General features: G+C 41.8%; 1 protein-coding gene across 4 annotated transcripts in view; it reads left to right on the plus strand.

Moving 5' to 3' along the window:
* LOC147310945 (mitogen-activated protein kinase kinase kinase kinase 4-like) overlaps positions 1–19770 on the plus strand; it is a 110185-nt gene that overhangs the window by 71360 nt on the left and 19055 nt on the right. Inside the window, exons 13-24 of one of the 4 annotated variants that reach the window (XM_086266149.1) lie at positions 4654–4815; positions 4951–5037; positions 6519–6857; positions 8725–8874; positions 12051–12332; positions 14013–14122; positions 15002–15162; positions 15370–15467; positions 16206–16387; positions 17359–17476; positions 17897–18349; positions 19147–19261. In XM_086266149.1, the coding sequence (XP_086122275.1) occupies positions 4654–4815; positions 4951–5037; positions 6519–6857; positions 8725–8874; positions 12051–12332; positions 14013–14122; positions 15002–15162; positions 15370–15467; positions 16206–16387; positions 17359–17476; positions 17897–18349; positions 19147–19261 (2257 nt within the window). The remainder of the gene's footprint in view (positions 1–4653; positions 4816–4950; positions 5038–6518; positions 6858–8724; positions 8875–12050; positions 12333–14012; positions 14123–15001; positions 15163–15369; positions 15468–16205; positions 16388–17358; positions 17477–17896; positions 18350–19146; positions 19262–19770) is intronic. The other 3 variants (XM_086266150.1, XM_086266151.1, XM_086266152.1) reach the window with 3 other exon arrangements.

The following is a 19770-nucleotide window of genomic DNA, read 5'->3' on the forward strand; positions in this document are numbered from 1 at the left end:
TTTATTGCTGTTGAGTTTAAGAAAGTTGGAGGAGAACCAAGAATTGAGTTCAGCTAGACAGAGGATAAGGGAGGGTGGAGGAAGAGTAGAGTCAGGTTTGGTAGAGAGATAGAGCTGGGTGTCATCGGCGTAGCAGTGGAACTGAATATTATATTTACGAAAAATATATCCGAGTGGAAGAAGGTAGATGATGAAGAGAAGGGGCCCGAGGACAGATCCCTGGGGCACCCCAGTGGATAAAGGAGAAAGTTGAGAAGTGAAGGATTTTAATTGAATGAACTGAGTGCGATCAGATAGATATGATTTAAACCAGGCTAGTGGAGTGTGAGAGAGACCAATAGAAGCTAATCTGCTAAGGAGAATGGGATGAGAGATGGTGTCAAAAGCTGCACTCAGATCAAGAAGAATAAGGATGGAGAGGAGACCAGAATCAGCTGCTATAAGAAGGTCGTTTGTTATTTTTATAAGAGCAGTTTCAGTGCTATGTAAAGGACGAAAGCCGGACTGGAACTGTTCGAACTTTGCCTCTAAACTTCTGAACCTGAGCTGATATTGTCACTTTCACTCACAATGCACATCTTTACATCTTCAACTCTGCCACATTAAGCTTCACCTGCTGTATGTTTGTTAGTGCCACCACCTCCAAAACCATCCATCGTAGCAGATCCCACTTCTCTCTTGTAAATCTTCCCTTTCACTCTATATTTGTCACACATCACCTCTGACACTTGTGGTTTATTATAAAAGTAATTTGACTCGTCAAAACAAGACTTTGGCAATCAGAACTGCTAACTGAGTGATCTTCTCGGCTTTGATTCGTGTCATTTTAAATTAAATTTGGAACTGACTGTTGGTCCTTCTTGGGCTTTGAATTATAAATGAAAAAACATAAAATTCAACAGATCTGAATCAGTAACACTTTGCTGTTTTTTCAAAGCGACAAATTCAGCAGAAAGTTAGAATGACTAAGTAGAAAAGTCCTTGTTCCTTTGATTTCAGCTCGTCTTGTTTGGGCAGTGAACCCTGGGGGGTTAGCCAGTTTGTCTGCTGCAGTTAATATGTGTGTACATTATGTTGGTGAGATTAAAGTTGTTTTACTCGGGGGGGATAGCAGTTAGATTTTGTACTTGATAATTTCATATAATGTTCCAAAATCAATTTTTGACTAGAGTGGGGAAAAAAGTTAATTGGTTTCCCCAGAGAGTGAATTTGAACACCTTTGCTGTAATTATCCTATTATCTCTTTAAGCTATAATCACTTTTCTGAACCTGGCTTCATCCTCTGTTCTTAAGAAGAGAGAGAAAAAAGTTCAGTAACACCGGAGAGGAGTAAAGGAAGTGCAGGGAGGAAAAAAGCTTCAAATAGATGATTATAAATTTGGACACGACTGAACTAAATTCTCTGGAGGAAAAAGAGAAGAGACAGCTCTAAATATTAAAAGAGGGACTGGGGAAACAACCCACCCCCACTCACCCAAAAAAAGCAAATTTAAACACGCTCAAAAATTCACTGAGCACATATAAATGCACTGCACAAGTGTAAGGCCTCTGTGGGAAGAGAGAGAGAACAAAGTTGTATTTCTGCTCGTGTTTTCCCACTGCACTTACAGCTCAAGGCTCCGTTTTTGATTCATGACGGTGCTTGTGGATGAATCAGACAGCGAGAAGCCACAGTTGAACGCCGGCCACGTCAGTGAAATATCGGCGTACATGTGCTCTCCTGTTCTGATAGATCCCCACGTTTGGAAGCTTGAATGCTGAGCACAGAATCTGTGCAAACACGATGCGTCATCGTACGCAATCCGTGACCTGCAGTCCCGCAGCGTTCACCGCACCCTGTCACAACTCGCTCACAGACAGAAATCAGTGTAATTTCTTCATGTGTCTGCTTAGAGAGCCAAGCTTAAACAAAAACACGCTGCCTGTCAGGCCTGAACTTTCACACTGATTAAGATATCCAGTGTTAATGCAGTCCTTGAAATGTTGACATGTTATCGTCTTTTTACTTGTCTGTCCAGCTCATACACCTCCGTAGTATTTATGTTTTCTCTGCTCACATCAATAATACATTTTTGCCACAACCTATACTGATGTCTATCTGTTCAAAAATACTTGCAAACTGAGTTTAAAAGGTCCCCAAAACCCCCAAATAAAAAAACAAACAAAAAACAAAACAACACAATTTGGATCGCTGTTAAAACGAACTCTGAGCCACATTGGTAGAGCTGTGTAAATCCTTGACAGCCGTGAATAAAATAATTAAAGAGATGACCTGCAACATAGTGCATTCCAAATTAATCTATAACTCATCCTGTTTTGAGCCCTGCAGGGTTAAAATTCATCCTTGATGGCCTCTAAAAAGTCAAATTCATGGTTTTATCTTTTTATATCTGTGTGATAGAGAAATCTTAACATAGCTGAACTCAGAAAATGATTGAAAATTGATTCTCTTGAGCCTCTTGATTGTTTTGCTTTGAAGGTGTAACTTCTACAGTGGGGCAAAAAAGTATTTAGTCAGCCACCGATTGTGCAAGTTCCCCCACTTAAAATGATGACAGAGGTCAGTAATTTGCACCAGAGGTACACTTCAACTGTGAGAGACAGAATGTGAAAAAAAAATCCATGAATCCACATGGTAGGATTTGTAAAGAATTTATTCGTAAATCAGGGTGGAAAATAAGTATTTGGTCAATAACAAAAATACAACTCAATACTTTGTAACATAACCTTTGTTGGCAATAACAGAGGTCAAACGTTTACTATAGGTCTTTACCAGGTTTGCACACACAGTAGCTGGTATTTTGGCCCATTCCTCCATGCAGATCTTCTCGAGAGCAGTGATGTTTTGGGGCTGTCGACGAGAAACATGCACTTTCAACTCCCGCCACAGATTTTCTATGGGGTTGAGGTCTGGAGACTGGCTAGGCCACTCCAGGACTTTCAAATGCTTCTTACGGAGCCACTCCTTTGTTGCCCGGGCGGTGTGTTTTGGATCATTGTCATGTTGGAAGACCCAGCCTCGTTTCATCTTCAAAGTTCTCACTGATGGAAGGAGGTTTTGGCTCAAAATCTCACGATACATGGCCCCATTCATTCTGTCCTTAACACGGATCAGTCGTCCTGTCCCCTTGGCAGAAAAACAGCCCCATAGCATGATGTTTCCACCCCCATGCTTCACAGTAGGTATGGTGTTCTTGGGATGCAACTCAGTATTCTTCGTCCTCCAAACACGACGAGTTGAGTTTATACCAAAAAGTTCTACTTTGGTTTCATCTGACCACATGACATTCTCCCAATCCTCTGCTGTATCATCCATGTGCTCTCTGGCAAACTTCAGACGGGCCTGGACATGCACTGGCTTCAGCAGCGGAACACGTCTGGCACTGCGGGATTTGATTCCCTGCCGTTGTAGTGTGTTACTGATGGTGACCTTTGTTACTTTGGTCCCAGCTCTCTGCAGGTCATTCACCAGGTCCCCCCGTGTGGTTCTGGGATCTTTGCTCACCGTTCTCATGATCATTTTGACCCCACGGGATGAGATCTTGCGTGGAGCCCCAGATCGAGGGAGATTATCAGTGGTCTTGTATGTCTTCCATTTTCTGATGATTGCTCCCACAGTTGATTTTTTCACACCAAGCTGCTTGCCTATTGTAGATTTACTCTTCCCAGTCTGGTGCAGGTCTACAATACTTTTCCTGGTGTCCTTCGAAAGCTCTTTGGTCTTGGCCATGGCGGAGTTTGGAGTCTGACTGTTTGAGGCTGTGGACAGGTGTCTTTTATACAGATGATGAGTTCAAACAGGTGCCATTCATACAGGTAACGAGTGGGGGACAGAAAAGCTTCTTACAGAAGACGTTACAGGTCTGTGAGAGCCAGAGATTTTCCTTGTTTGAGGTGACCAAATACTTATTTTCCACCCTAATTTACGAATAAATTCTTTACAAATCCTACCATGTGAATTCATGGATTTTTTTTTTCACATTCTGTCTCTCACAGTTGAAGTGTACCTCTGGTGCAAATTACTGACCTCTGTCATCATTTTAAGTGGGGGAACTTGTACAATCGGTGGCTGACTAAATACTTTTTTGCCCCACTGTATAAGCAGCCTTCACTATGTATCTCCTTGATGTGATGAAGCAGAGACACTTCTGGAGTCCCATCACAGTGACACTGCAGACTTTACCTAAAACATGAAGATTATCCAGTAACCCATTGATTTGCCTTAGATTAAGCCAAGTGATGCTGTAATGTTGGGCCTTTTAGCATAGGAGTGTTTGAGGTTGAGTGTGGCAAAGAACCACTTTCATACACTTTTAGAGCGGCTTCATTTTTCTGCCCCAGACGCTGCCACTCGAGTGGCACCAAAGGCAGTTATCGTTATGGAGGAAAATTCAGAGCAATAACCATGTGCGCTATACAGCAGTGTGCTGAATATTTGAACAGGGTTTTAACCGTTTCGTGTGAGTCGCACACTTTGTGGTCTCACGTTGCTTCTCTTACCAATCCAGGTCAAATTTAAATATTAATATTGTGCCAGTCATGCAGATTCTAGTTCAGCACTGATTAGGAAACATGAGGTCAGTGTCTCGTATGACTTGACAAAAATCAGAACTAGGACGACGAGCAGTTTCTTTCTTTTTTTAACTCCTCCAGCAACAACGACGTGAGCGCGAGATGAGGAGGCAGCAGGAGCGTGAGCAGCGCCGGCGCGAGCAGGAGGAGAAGAGGCGCATCGAAGAGATGGAACGACGCCGCAAAGAAGAGGAGGAGCGCAGGAGGGCCGAGGAGGAAAAGAGGAGGGCCGACCGCGAGCAGGTAGGAGGGAATCGACTGGGCAAGACACTGAAAGATTTGTTTTATCAACTTTAATTAGGATTTGTATTAATTTGGATGAACTTTTACACCCACCTTTCTGATATTTAACTAATGGCTGTGGACTCTGACTGACAGGAGTATATACGTCGACAGCTGGAGGAGGAGCAGAGGCACCTGGAGATCCTGCAACAGCAGCTCCTCCATGAACAGGCCATGCTTCTGGTGAGTCACATTCAACTTCATTTTTCCCCCTTTTATCATTTTAAAAAAAATCTAAATGAGCTTAATGCTGTTTCTACTTTCATGCCCCAAGTGATTTTAATGTTTCTGCAGCTCCCAGGTTGTTAAATTTCCTAACGCAGGTACTTTATTCCTCTGTTACATGAGTTTTCCTGAGTCCATTTGCCTTCTGTGCTAAACTTCATCAAGTTTTTAGAAATAACTTTTGACTTTAGTGAAGCCGAGGGGAGCCGTCAACGGTTGAGGTCAGAGTATAATGAGCGTTCTCAGATTTTGCCGGGGAAATCAGGATGTTTACGAGCCTCTCAGTGAAGGTGATGTCATCAGCAGGAAACTAGTCATCCCACGGAAAGAGAGGGCTTCCCCTCTTCCAGATGTTAAAGGGTCAGGGGAGGCGATACTGATACTCAAACCATGTTGTTATTTTCTTTTTCTTTTTAAAGGATTCTGTTCCTTTTGGGGTTTGGAGCGGATATTCACATAATAAAAGGATATGACCGTTAACATCCTCACTTCCAGTTTCAACCATTACTTAATCTCTGACCATGTGGTTCCTGCATAGTCACCATTCACAAACTCATGCAAAAAACAAGCTGACTTCTATTTAAACTGCGAAACACATTACTTTGAGCTGTATTATAGGGATGAATGTTACATGTTTGAATTAACAACCTATAATTAGATGGAGCCTCTGGCAATGGGCACAACTGTCCCACTGCATAAAACTGTATTAATGCTTCACTGGTTTAATTGCTTTTCACCACAGCGGTCTAACAGGCGTGCAGTTGGACATTTTTTCCCCCACCAGTATCCATCAGATGGTTTAGTTTTTTTGTTTGGTTTTGTTTGGTTTTCGTTTGTTTTTTAGTCTCCTCCCATTTAAATTCTCCACTAAAGCCTGACTTAGCCTGAAACTCAATGTTTTAACAGAGCACATTTTTACACAGTCAAATCACACTGTGAGTTGAATTAGCAGTGTTTCAGTCATAAAGGGTGCATTTAACATTTTTAGGACCTGAGACACTCAGCCTTATAGAAACTAGAATATAAAGCTATGTGTGCCGTGTTTGTTAACAGCTGTGATGTCATTGCTCACAGTTACAGGATATATATTAAATATAAATATATCCTTATATATAAGGATAAATAATATGTAATAAAAGTAAGAAATTAGTTAAAAGCCTTGCAATATTATAATGCCATTACCACCAAGAGCCTTTCAAAACAAAGTGCTCTCTCCATCTCTGATGCTAGCTTCTACACAATAGTTTTCATACAGTCGTATTCCTACAGTCACTGCTGGCATGTGACTCCAAACGGATGGTTGGTGTAACTGTATGGGGTCATCTAAATGGATTCTTAATCCCTTAAAGTATCAAAAAGGACTTTTTTGGACATAGTAAGTGTCGACCAGCCTATGTGTGCTAGCGGTTTTGGTTCAACTTGACCCTCCCTGTACTCAGGAGTACAAATGGAGGGAGCTTGAGGAGCAGCGGCAAGCTCAGAAACTCCAGAGACAGCTGCAGCAGGAGCAGGCCTACCTGCTGTCGCTTCAGCAAAACCAGAACTTGGACAGTAGCAAAACAGCCCAGCAACAGACCCCCAAACCCCCACAGAACCCTGAACCTGACAGGGTAAAGCCTCTGCAAGCCCCTGAGCAGGAAACAACAAAACAACCACAGAACACTGACAGTGAGAAGACACGGCCCAGTCCAGCCTCCAGTCTGGAAAAAACTACAGAAAGCAGGCTACCAGTGGCTGACCTTCAAGGCCCCGCCCCTGACTCTGAGCCAGTCAGAGAGGTGAACCTCGTTAGCTGATCAGTCACAGTGACTGCTTTTAAAATGCTTCCTTTGCTTGTGTATACTCACTCCCGCTGTCTTTAGTGTATCGTGTGTAGATGGTGACGGTGAGCTGATGGTGTGGGGTGAATGGCTTTGTAGACGAGCTCTGTAGCTAGACTGTTTCTAAACTCACATGTCTAATAATTAAACAGGTCCATGACGCACATATATGCCTGTGTTACAGGACCAACAGCAGTTATTTTATCTATTTAGGTGAACTTAAATATGAAGTTCTAATAAATTGAACTCAACTTGAGACCAATCTTTAAAGCAAGATTAAAGCAGGGCTAACTGAGAGAGAAACAGAAACAAAAGGGAGAATAATGGTTAACGTAGGTCCAATATGGAGCATGAAACTGATGTGCTGCACATAGAGTTTATAGTATTGCTAATTTCCAATACTTGTGAAATCCTCATAGGAAAAAAGTTGGGAAACTAAAGAAATTATTATACCAAATACCAACAAACTAATATCTAGATGCAGCATATTCATGTTCACTTCGAGGATTCCTTCAGACTTCCTGAAACATAGAATAAAAAATACAGCCTCTGAGTCTGAAAAGGGCTGCCAATGTTGAAGTGCCTTAAAGGTGCATTCTTTCTAATGGCCAGCAGAGGTCAACTCCTCTGGTTGCAAGATAAGTAAGATTGTACAGAAGCCTGTGAGAAAATGAACCTACTTCTCCCTTTATGCATGAAATCAGTAATCAGTTTTTTAGGGTCTCGATTGCCAAGTTCACATTTTATTAAATAAATCTTGATGCTTCCTTTGCAAATTATAGCCCCATTTCAAGTACAGCAGATGATAAACCAGGGTACAACTTAAAATCCCTGGTTTCTCAGTCAGATCCACCCCCATGCTCCTATCATCTAGTTTCAAAAACACAAGACATCGATATTGAAAGTGACAATCTGGCCTTCAAAGCAGAAGCCCAAACGTTGGTGTCATGGTGGCTATGTCAGCGTTCTGTTTACAGTGTATGAGCAGATGTCATTTGAGCTTTTTCTCGTGAGTTTGCAGTGAAATGCTCACTTGAACAGCTCGTCCCTCTAAAGAAGGACACAACTGGTCTCTAATTATCCTCATGGTAGTCCTTGTCCCCACATTAATAAAAACGAGCCACCTCATTAGTGCTCAGCGTGACTTACAGTCTCTTTCTTCTTTATGGCATTTGGTATCCTTTTTAGTGCCTATTGGGAAGGATAATGACAGAGACGCTAGCCAAATAAAAGCACATCATTGGCCAAAACAGCTCAGAAGCCCTAACATTGGTGGAACAAACAGGATAGTCATCTTTTGATAGTTCAGCCATCATATTTGTCGTAATGATAACACTGTAATCACAAAGTTTCTGATAAAGTGGCAACATGAAGAAAAAAAAATCACAAATGGAAAAGATATCCAAATATCCATTTTGAAGAACAACCCAAACAACATTTCAAAATCTGACTTTCTATGGTGAACCGTGTCCTGGACCTCAGTGTGTGACCTAACCTTTCCTTTGTGAATGTCTTCTCTCCACATGAAAATGCATGACAGTCTTGCTGGTTCCTTCTCGTAGGGATGTGGGAACACTGCGGTGCCAATAACACTGCTGCCTTTGAGGAGGTGCTTTGTTGTCCCTGCTGGTGTGCCTGTATCAGCAGATAACTTTCTGATGTGCTTGAACTACTGCCAGAACAAATCACCTCTTCTCTGTTGGAAGAAACTAACAAACCATAGCGGCTGATGGCTTCTGTCTTTTCTCCTCTTCGTGTACTGACCTGTACCCACCTGTATTCTCAACTTGCTGCTAATGCTGCTGTTTGCACGTGTCCTTCTTAGGCTGACGAGCGATATCGGAAGAACATCCAGGGTTCTCCCCAGGCGGCTCAGACCAAACCACAGCAGCCTCCGGTGCCGCCGCGATCTGAGTCTTCATACCCCAATGGGAACTCTGCTTCTGAGGCCATGCACCGGCCTGTGGAACCACAGGTAAGAGTGACTTCAAACCATTTCTTCTTCTCTTAAACTATTCTGCTTTTACATTTACAGCTGTGAGTTGGTGTCCACTGGATCACTGGACTAGGAACAGTCCACTGGTGATTTACATCTTAAAGGGTGTTGGAGCATATTGAGCAGTGGATGGGGTTATGAGATTATGAGAGAGAGATTCATGTATTTGACAGTTTCATAATGTTTGCATGACACAAGATCTGATTGTAATATCGACTTCCCTTTTTCTACATGGAAGTAGTAATAGTGGAGCTTGGTCGGGCTGAGCATGCCTGAGGACTTTATGGCTGCTAACCTGTCATTCAGTTATGTGAACAAGCCAAATTAGGGCGAGAGTTATTCGTTCCTGGGCCACAGTGTACCGGACGTGATCTGCAGTGGGCATGATAAGCAAAGTCATAGCGTAATGACTTACTCAGTTTTCCCCTCCTTCCTGCAGTCAGTTCACTGTCACTAAAATGAAACATTACTGTCATAAATCAAAGAGCCAAAGCTTAACCACCTTATGTCACTGTGGTATTGTAACCCATAGTTAACATCTTTGTCTGTAAGAAGGCTGTAAAATTAATAATGAATTAATAAGTTGAAACGCACCCTTTGGAGAGCTAGTTCTGACCCTCTGGCCATGTGTTCGACACCCCTGGTTAAGAGTATGCTGTCAGCCTTATATTGCCAAATTGCCTTGCCAACTTTGAGTGGATTTATGATGCTGAAATGTGTTATAGACCCTTGCATGCATGCTTTGAAAAGCTCATTTTTCACAAAATACCGGTTTATTCGAAAAGTCCATTTACCTTCTTAATAACCTGAACATTGCTTCAAGATGTTATCTGTGATTTTTTTTCCCCCGATAATAATTCATTAGGTTTCTCCTTCAGGTGACTCGAGGAAAACTGAAATCTTTGCACTTTGGAAGATTTATTGTTTCTCAGTTTAGGAGTTGTTCTGCTTTTTTTCTCTGCCTTCATGGATTGTATCTTTAGCTTTGAGGTCGTTTCATCTGAATAATGTTTCCAACTGTGTGCTGCTGCTGAACTTCTCATGACTCTTTTTAGCCTCGGGCTTGTTATTACCTCAATTTCATTTCCCTCGTTTTAACCAGTTAAAATGTGGAACAGCATAAAACTCTTGACTGATTTGAAAAGAAATCTCCCCTTTTTCACCCAGCTTCCCTGTGGTAATGAAAATCAACCAAGTCCAACCTTCTGCCATAATTAACTCTTGGACTGACAAGTTGTCCTCCCAATATGTAAATGCAAACAAAAGCCCTTTCACCAGATGTGTGTTTACCACAAGGTGTGCAAATGTGTGTGTTTATGGGATTTGCCTGATGCTGTAATGGGGGGTTTGAACATCTCTGCTCTACATGCTGTAACTCCTTATTGTGTGTTGGTGATTAAAACATTCATAATTCATGGGCATCCAAATTTTGCAGGGTGACTCAGGCAGTATTAGTCATTTTCCCAGTGAAGGATTGAGCACACGAAGCATGAATAATCACAGTTCATATAAGTCAATCTGTTTTGGATATGTCACACAGATTACATTATATAGAAATGATGCTGTTATTCAGTAGGATGGGGGTTGTGTTGGCCGCGGGTGTGACGATGTAATTCACTAGAGCGTTATTAACCCATAATGTTAAAAGTGGATTACTCTCATTAACAGAGAGCCTATAGAGTATTCACCACACAAAGGTCTCATATCATGATGCCTAAGGACCGACGTGAGGTATTTTTATTAGCTGCCTTCCTAAAGAAATCTCACTGCTGTCAAATATGGAAACAAAAATTAGTTAAGGTTAAGATGGTGATTATGAATAAGGTGAAAGGCAGGATGTTCAGTGCCCACTATCAAAGTCACATGTTTTCCTCCACTCCCAGCCATGAATGTGTGCATGCTGCGTGGACCGTTGTGGTTCTGTCGGCACGCTTGTTTGCATGTCAGCCTGTTTTTACTCCTTATTCATGCATCATCTCCAGATAATTTTTGAAGGTGATCTAAAAGGACCGTGTAGTATATCAAAAGGACTAAAATGTCCAAAAAAAAAAGCTGACTAAAAGCCAAGCCAGTAAAATCATGACTCAATATTTTTTTTCCTGGATCAATTCAGCTTAATCTCTCCATTCCCTGTGAATTATGTCTTCTTTTATATTTTGTGTCGTTCCCTGATTTATCCAGGCTACCCTTCTTTTTTTTTTTTAGTTAAAAGCTTTTACAGTGAAATTTCTGCTCTCCAAAAAAAGGGTGGCCCAGGTGATAACAGGTATGACGTGCAGATATGTCTATTTCACAAGTGCTCCTTCTCCCCTCCTGTTGCACTCTTGGGTTCTTAAGGGGATTTGCAAAGATTTGAGTCTTTGCCTTTAAAATGTCTACAGCTCTTCTTTGATTTTACAGACAAGCTGTGTCAATTTCTAACTGAAATCAGCTTCTGTGGCGTTAAAACGATCTAGTATTTCAGAGCAGTGGTTGTTAACATCGTGTTGGCTTCTGCCAAGTTGTCAGATCAACTCGCCACATCTGACACCGTGTGTTTTTATAAATCATAAATGCTCTGTGCACAAATGACCAAGACTGAAAATCCTTGCATCTGAGCTGAAAGAACATTTCCATCTAGAATCCCTGATTGAACTTAATGCCACTGGAAAAAGTGAATACTGTTAAAAGGTTAAATATGTCATCTTCCATCTACTTTAAGAGCATTATAATAAATCTATAATGTAATTATATCCTCTCATTTACATCTATACCAACTGAATGTGCAGAAGAGCTCTTCAGCTGAAGCCTGGCAGCAAGTAGGAGCTAAATGACAGCTGCAGTGTATGGATGTGTCATTCTGTTAAGTCATCGCAGCTTTTCTTTGTTGTTTTTACTTTCTGCTCATTGCTGGATCCTTTCGTGCTGTAAGATCCCTCTCACTGTTCCACATCTAATTATGAATGACCCAAAATAACCTTACAATAACCAGTAGGACCTGCATCGCCCTGATTTCCACATTTGAGAAGTCTAATGTTAGTGTTACTAACATTAGCTCAAATGTGACAAACCCCTTAAAATACCCTACAGTCCCTGAGCTTGTTCCTTGTCTGAATACCCTGCATGCAGACTGACCTGCGCTCCCCCATTGTGTTCTGTTTTGTGTCGTCCGCAAGGTTCGTTCTCATCTGGCTGCTTTAAAGAGCAGCAGCAGCGTGGCCTCATCAAACTCCACTGCCACTCCGCCTGTTGTGTCGCGATTGCACTCCTTCACAGAGCCACTTACCCCTAGCTTTGAAAATCTCCACCTTCAAAACAGCCACGAATCCCGCCGTCACCTTCCATCATCATCATCACCACTATCATCCTCATCATCAACGCCTGCTCGCACTGACCCACACCCCCATCCTCAGCCTAGGCCCCATGAACCAGCCCCTTCAGCGGAGGTCCCACCGAGGGTAAGGACTAGAAGAAAGAAGCCCAGTGTGGTAGCATTAGTTGAATAAGACAGTCTTCTGTAATTATTTCCCACCATTTTTTTTTTTTTTTATACAATATCAGAATTTAAACAGCTGTTATTTTTTTTCCTTGTATGGAGACCAAGAAACACGATATCCACTGTATGTGAGGAAATCGGATATTGCAGGGCATTTTAGTCCAATTTTTGCACACAATATCTGACAAAAGAGGAAGTTACTGTGTGGTGAAATTTCTTGTTCATGCAAAAATAGCTGTTAGTTAAAATGCATCACAACATTCAATCCGTGACCGTTCTATAACTCGACTGTTGTTCCACTTATAGGATGAGTCGAGACAGTCTGCCTCATGCTGCTTTCTTCTTCCCTCACCACACTAATTTAGACTTTTGCTGCACCACCGCAAAAAAACATAAAAATAACAAGATGAGGAATGTAAGCATAAGAAGACAGTCGTTTCCTAAGAGAATCCACCCTGTCAATGCAACACAATGGGAAAGCTTCAAGTAAACAATGGTGGACCTCACAAGCAGGTTCAGCCTTAAAATAGAGGAAAATGCTACTGAGAAAAGATTGACCAATCAGTAACATCAGCTCATACTGTTTCCATGTTGTCCCTAACTTAAACTCTTAAATAAATAAATGGCTGAAGGTTCTGTTGTGCATGGCTGTGTTGCTCTGCTCTGCGTTGGCTTCACTGAATTTACATGTGACTGATTTAAGGGAAAATGTGCCTCACATGCGTGACCTGTGACTACGATGAAGGCTTTAGTTGGCGTACCTACATTTATACATTTCAAGTTAGATACTGTAAGAACACAACAGGCAGTCACGTCAGAGATGCGCAGCTCATAAGCAGCAGAGATGCAGTACGCATAGATCCTGTGTTTTTGTTTCAGTCACGTCATCACCAACCTGAAATGTGAGCTTGTTGGTGCGTTGTTTAAACAAACCCAGCTGTTTAATTTAGTCTGATGTGAACACAGTTATTGTGTATTCTATTAGAAGGCAGTCTACTCCCCCTTACATGAAAGATAATAAGATTACTTATCCTGACAGTACCAGAACAACATTTAAGCTCGTTACAAGATTTGTACCAACTGTCTAGCTTCCAAAGCTGCTACTTTTTATTTTAACACTTTTGTTTTATGCTTGCTAAACTCATGAATACTAAAACACTTCAGTTACTCACACCTTCCCCCTGATAATTCTGATATCCTTCTAATATGTGACAATTATTACTTGTTGGACATTTTTTAAGCTTTGGGTGTAATTTTACTGCCAAGTCAGACTTTAAATTGACTGACTGGAGCTTTCATCTCTGGGCCAGAATTAATTACACACAATCTGTACTTTTATATCACTGAGTGAAAGGTATCTCTACAAAATCAGTAAAGGTTATGAATCTCTATTTTCTCTAGTTTCTATTTGGGAATCCAGTCTGACGATTAGTCCAGCCAAATAATGTGTTTACCTTAGTCATCCTGACATGTTGTGGTATAGCTACTAGTTCTGAAGTTTTCCAGTGGATTAAAATGGTGACACACTCATGTGACGGTGAAGTTTAAAAATATGTGATTTGCATATTCAGGGCACATGACAGCACATCGATGCCTAAAATGTGTGTATTTGTAAGCTGGTTACTGTTTTTATCATGAAAAGGTTCCCGTCAGGACTACATCAAGGTCACCAGTGTTGCCGAGGCGAGATTCGCCTCATCACCTTGGCAACGCCGTACACAGCAGCCACGCAGCACAACACAATGCTGCCAGGTAAACTTTAGTAACCTGTGTTGTGTAAATGTGTTTCCTTTCTTTGCTTTACTACTGCATTCTTCTTCTTGCAGTCTTTGTTGTTGTTTTTTTTCATTTCCAAAATTTGGAAACGTGCCCTTTAAACGATATGGCTGACATTCTAGATATGTGATATTTAGAAAAGAAAAGCCAAGCTTGCTATTTTTAAAAAGCATCTGTGTAGTATGACACGTGAGTCTTCTTTGAAATAACAAAAATATAATTCGTTAAACGACAGGAACTGGGCCCAGAATAGTACCCTGTGGCACTCCACCAGTGTCTTAAGCAGGAGACTGGATTCAACGTGCTTCAGAGCACGTTGAATCCAGTCTCCTGTTTTCAACTCTGCAATTACAAAGACATCCAGAAAGAAAAGACTTTCACAAAGGCTGTGCAAAAACACTTCATTTAGTGATGGATCTGATCTGACAAATTAATTCAGCGTCTTCACTGTCTGTGCTGTTGCAGTCTCAGTCTGCGGAGTTGTGTGGGAGGCTTTATGTAATAGTTCTAGCTGTCTAACCTTGTTGTCTCTACTTCTATAGTTGTGTGTAAATGTGTGTCTCTATTTTCAAACCACAAACCTTTTCATGGAGTGCCATCTCTCTTCCTTCCTCTTTACCCTGCAGTGCTGTTTTTAATATCTAAAACTCTTGGCTTTCTGTAATTTCAAGTGTTTAGCGTTTTTACACTGCTCATTAAGAACTTTAACTGTAATCCAATAACATGTCAGTAATAATTAGCAAATTTAAGAAGTTAAATTAGCTGTGCTTTATTTATAACATTTTAATTTGCTGTTTAAAAGTTTCTGTATCTATGATAGTTTCCCTGACTCTCTTGACTCTGTTGCCTCTGCAGTGCAGCGGAGCCTCGGCTGCTGTGGGAACGAGTGGAGAAACTGGTTCCCAGAACGACCAGTAATACTGGCAGCGGAGGCTCCAGTTCCTCTAGCAGCTCCAGTAACTCCAGCTCTCAGCCCGGTTCTCACTGTGGCTCAGGAGAGAGGTTCAGGGCCCGCTGTGAGTTCACACATATGTTAACCAAGTCAGCAATTAGAAACATGCAGGAGGTGGACAAAACAAACAACTAAAAAATCACCTCAAAAAATAGCTGTGCTAAAGTGTGTAATAACATGTAGGTGAAATCACTAACAACATTAGTTAAACGTGTAGATTTTATTCCAACATTTTCCAACATGCTGACCTTATCACCTCCACCTCCTTTAGCCTCTTCTAAATCGGAGGGTTCACCCCTCCAGCGGCCAGAGAATGCTGGGAAAAAACCAGAGGAGAGGAGGGACGTGCTCAGGCCGAACAGATCAGCGGTGAGAGTGGACCCGGAGCTGACTAGCCAGTAGCTCACTAGGCGGGATGGGTTTAGTTAAATTCTGTGTGCGTGGTGACTGTTACGTGTTGCGTCCAGTTAGTTGCTGTTAGATAGATGGAGAGTGTGATTATTAACAAATTGTGACAGGGATCTTGCTGCTTGAGTCTTTTTTGTGTGTGGGTATATGAATGAAAATAAACTGACTGGTCTGCTCAGGCTAAGAAATGCTTGTTTTATCTTTGGATTGAGTTTATTGGCTGAAGGGGTCTACTGCACGTATTATTCGCATTCTCTTCTCAGCGGTCTCTTCCTCAGCGGTGGTCTTTTTAACTCATGGCTTCTCTTAACTTAATAAATTAACTATTTTTTCTGAGCTGGTTTAATTTTTCATCTTTGCAGCTCTAACAACTGTTTCATTATTAGAATTAATCCACTAACCTTACCTACTGTAGCTTGAGGAGCACCAGCTGTACTGCTCTGGAGTCATCTCTTTTTTCTCTTTTGGCTTTGCTCTTCCGTTGGTTTCTCATTGGCCGGCGCACATCTATAACCATTCTTCTTCTCCAGCAGCTTTCTCTTTCCTGCGTTTCTTAAGCAAGATTAACAGCAAATCTTACGTAGTGCCCCTTGCTATTTGCATGTAATATGCAGTGATGAAGAACGGACAATACATCAGCAGAGCAAGAATGACTGAACACATTAAAACACGGTTCACTTTTTATGTCTCGGCTTCTAGGACCTGACGGCTCTGGCCAAAGAACTGCGTGCCGTGGATGATGTTCGCCCCCCAAATAAGGTGACAGATTACCCTTCATCCTCCAGTGAAGACTCGGACACCACTGACGAAGATGACGATGAAGAGGTGGATCAGGAGGCAGGTGAAGAGTCGACCTCTGGCCCGGAGGACTCCAGAGCTGTGTATGTACACAACGTTCCTGCAGGCTTTACACTTTCAGAGCAGAATTCATCGGTTCGGGTTAATGGATGAGATTATGCTCCTGCTTAGCAGAGATGCATTTTGATTTATCTGAAAGTTTTTTTAGGCAAGTTAAGCCAGACTGCAGTCGTCTTGGTAATGCCTGCAGGCTGACAGGACCAGCCCTGTCTAAATAAGGAGGAGCCTTGTGTGCATAAAACAAAGCAGAAAGTCTGCAGTCACCAGTCAAATCACATTTTATTTTCTTTAATCAAATGCTGTACTACTATTAAACATTTAAGCTTTAAGTCCAGATACTATCTAAAGCACAAGTACACACTGGAGTAGTTGCACACTCTTAATATCATATCCTCTACAAAGAAAACAACAAATGTATTGATAAGAAGATCACCTCAGTTTTAACTATATGTATTTAATTTGTGTGATATACTGGGATATTTATAATTGGAGCTATTTTTTTATATTCTGTTACATTTTGTAATATACTGGATTATTTCATTTCATTTAGTTATTGTTCTTACTGTTCTGGAGCAACTGTGACCACATAATTTCCTCTGGGATTAATAAAGTATTCTGATTCTGATTCCCGAGATGATCAACATGCCACAGGACTTAAACTAATGTCACACTTAGTCATATTATGGGTGTAGACAGCACATTCACCTACACCTGTATTACAGCGAGATGTAGAAAGCCTCCTAGAGCACAGTAGAGACTGCTTTGAGCCTATGTGCAGAGGACATTTGGCTAATTTGTTGTCAGGCAAGCTGTTTGTTGGCTCGTTGGGTAAAGTCCGGGGCAACCATCACCTTCGGCTCTGCAGAGTACCTTTGAGTGCCGTGTCTGTCTTTTATAAAGCTGCTTTTTCTCATGGCTTGCACGGGTGTGTAAAACCATATTGGAGCCCAAACATGATGTGTTTGTGTTGAACTTCTCCTCCCCTCACCTGCAGTTCTTCTCGGCTGAGTAACGGAGAAACGGAGTCTGTGAAAACCATGATCGTCCACGAAGAGGGCGAGAGTGACGCGGGCACAACGCCATGCAAAGACAGCACGCTGATTGTCAGACAGGTACTGGGAGATCGGAAAAAGAACAACCAATCGTTCACCTCGTACTTTTTAGCTTTCCCTTTATTTGTACATTTTGTTTGTTCATACCCCGACAGTTTATCCATTTTGTTTGTATGTTTCGTTGGTCATGTTCTTACTTTTTGGCCAGTGGATAGCAACTCAGTGTTAAGAAATGAAGCATAAAAGGCTGACAGAGTTTAATAATGCATACAGAGAAGTGTTGAACAATTTCAGACATTTAACTTTTAAAAAGCCATTTGATCAGGTGACAGAAAAAGAATCAGGTACGTAGGTCATCTTCACATACATTTAGGACCAATGCACACTACAAAAGGTCAGTTTAAGTAATTTTGGGGCATTACGAAAGTATTATCTTACCATGTAATCAACTGCTAACAAGAGTTTTCTTTCCGCCTGTAGAATAGCCGCTCTAGTATACCCTTTGTTCTAGCTAATACCTTCCCTTCCCCTGAACTCATCAGGAACACATCTAGACCCAAAGCTGTGTACCCCTCTTTCTACTTCCAGAGTGCAGGTGACAACAGAAAGCGTACGGGCCCTGGCCCAGGCCAAACGCAGACACCTGGCATGCATGCAGGCTTTGCCCCGAGCCCCGGCTCGGTGTCGCTCCAGGGCCTCGCTCACCACACCCCCAGCCCCCACCACCATCATCATCACCATCATCACCCCATACAGCATTCGGACAGGAATGGCTTTGCTGGTCGCATCCACCATCTCCCAGACTTGATCCAGCAGAGCCACCATTCCTCCCCCTCCTCCTCTGCATCCAACTCCCCTTCCTCTTCCAGCCTTGCCAGTCCCTCGTCCATGTCCCCACAGAGTCCCTTGGACAAGCTTGGCATCCTCACAGAGGTATGTCTTCAAGTCCCAACGCAGACACTGGCTTAGGGTATTCATTTCTTGCACAGGAGTGTCAAAGGGAGCTTTTATAATTATTGCCATCTATAACACTGTAACTCCCCAAAACAACTAAAATCATTCAAATAAATAAGATGAGTGCTCGTTTTTTGTTTGTTTGTTTTTTCAGTTTTTCAGATTTTGACACACCATCTCTCTACAGAGAGATGCTCGTGTTGGTGGAAGCTTGCATTTTTGTGAATATCTCCTTGATATATTTATTATCGCAACAGATCTGTTAGCTCAGTTTTTGGGGGTTTTTTGTTTTATTTTGTTTTTGCCAGAGTTGTCTTTTGTCTTAAAAGCATTCCTCAAAACATTTAAATCAATTTTTATGCCTTGATGTTGCCTATTTTCAGCAAACAAGCTATATTCTCACATTCTCCAGACAATAGATGGTAGCACACATGGCAGTTAGGAGTGAAACCGCAAGTATGTTTTCCAAGGAAACACTTTTTAAACGGCATTTTTTTCCCTTTTGTGTTGTTATTGTTTTTTATTTGTTTTGTCAGCAGTATTCATATTTTTTTAGCCTTCATCATCCTTTTTGCCTGTTTCACTGTTTATAAGTTTACCTCCTGAATGACTGTCCACTGTATTTGCATGCAACACATACCAAAATCCTCAGTTTGCCTGGCTGTGTTTTCACTGTGTTGTTAAGTGTTTCCATTTATCTTTGTCCATAATATCTGCATATGTTTATGGTCTTTGAAAAACAACACTTAAACATTTACAAAACTCCTTCTTTGCAGAGCCAGTCTAGTAACAACATGCAGAAGCACAAGTCTTCTTCCTCCTTCACTCCGTTCATTGACCCACGACTTCTCCAGGTCTCTCCATCCACCGGCAGTGCCCTCAACAATGTCGGTAAGGTCACTTTGTCAACTTAGGTTAAATTAACACTTCCGTGAGAGATGACACGGGGATAAAGGTCACAATAAAGGTCTGCAGGCTCCAGAGTCAAAGAATTATTTCTTAGGCCCACTGAGAAGAGCCTAACTAGATGTTTTACCGCAGGCATAAGACAAATCCAGAAAGCATTTCTGGTTGTTGAATCAAACTTTGAACAAACTATGAGGAAAAGTTGTCACTCTGGAAAAGCTCAAACACAATGACTTCAATTCTGACACAAGCCAACTTTTTACTCACAACTCAAAGTCACTGAATTGGAATAGAAGCTGCAGTTCTGAGGTTTGACTGTCGTTCAGGAGGGAACAGCCCTTCTGAGTACATCCAAAGAGAAATCCCAGAGTGCTTCCCTGACTGAGCTGCACCACTGATCTCATGCTCACACGTGGAGTTCAGGTGCCTCAAAATATGATAGCAAAAATTCCTTAGCTGTTCAGATTGGGACTTGAGTCTGTGATAGGGCTGGG

The sequence above is a fragment of the Aulonocara sp. 'chitande type north' Nkhata Bay genome, linkage group LG16, assembly GCF_057382095.1.
Source record: "Aulonocara sp. 'chitande type north' Nkhata Bay isolate Kocher_YH1m ecotype deep benthic linkage group LG16, A_spYH_male_GT1.1, whole genome shotgun sequence".
Classification (NCBI taxonomy): Eukaryota; Metazoa; Chordata; class Actinopteri; order Cichliformes; family Cichlidae; genus Aulonocara; species Aulonocara sp. 'chitande type north' Nkhata Bay.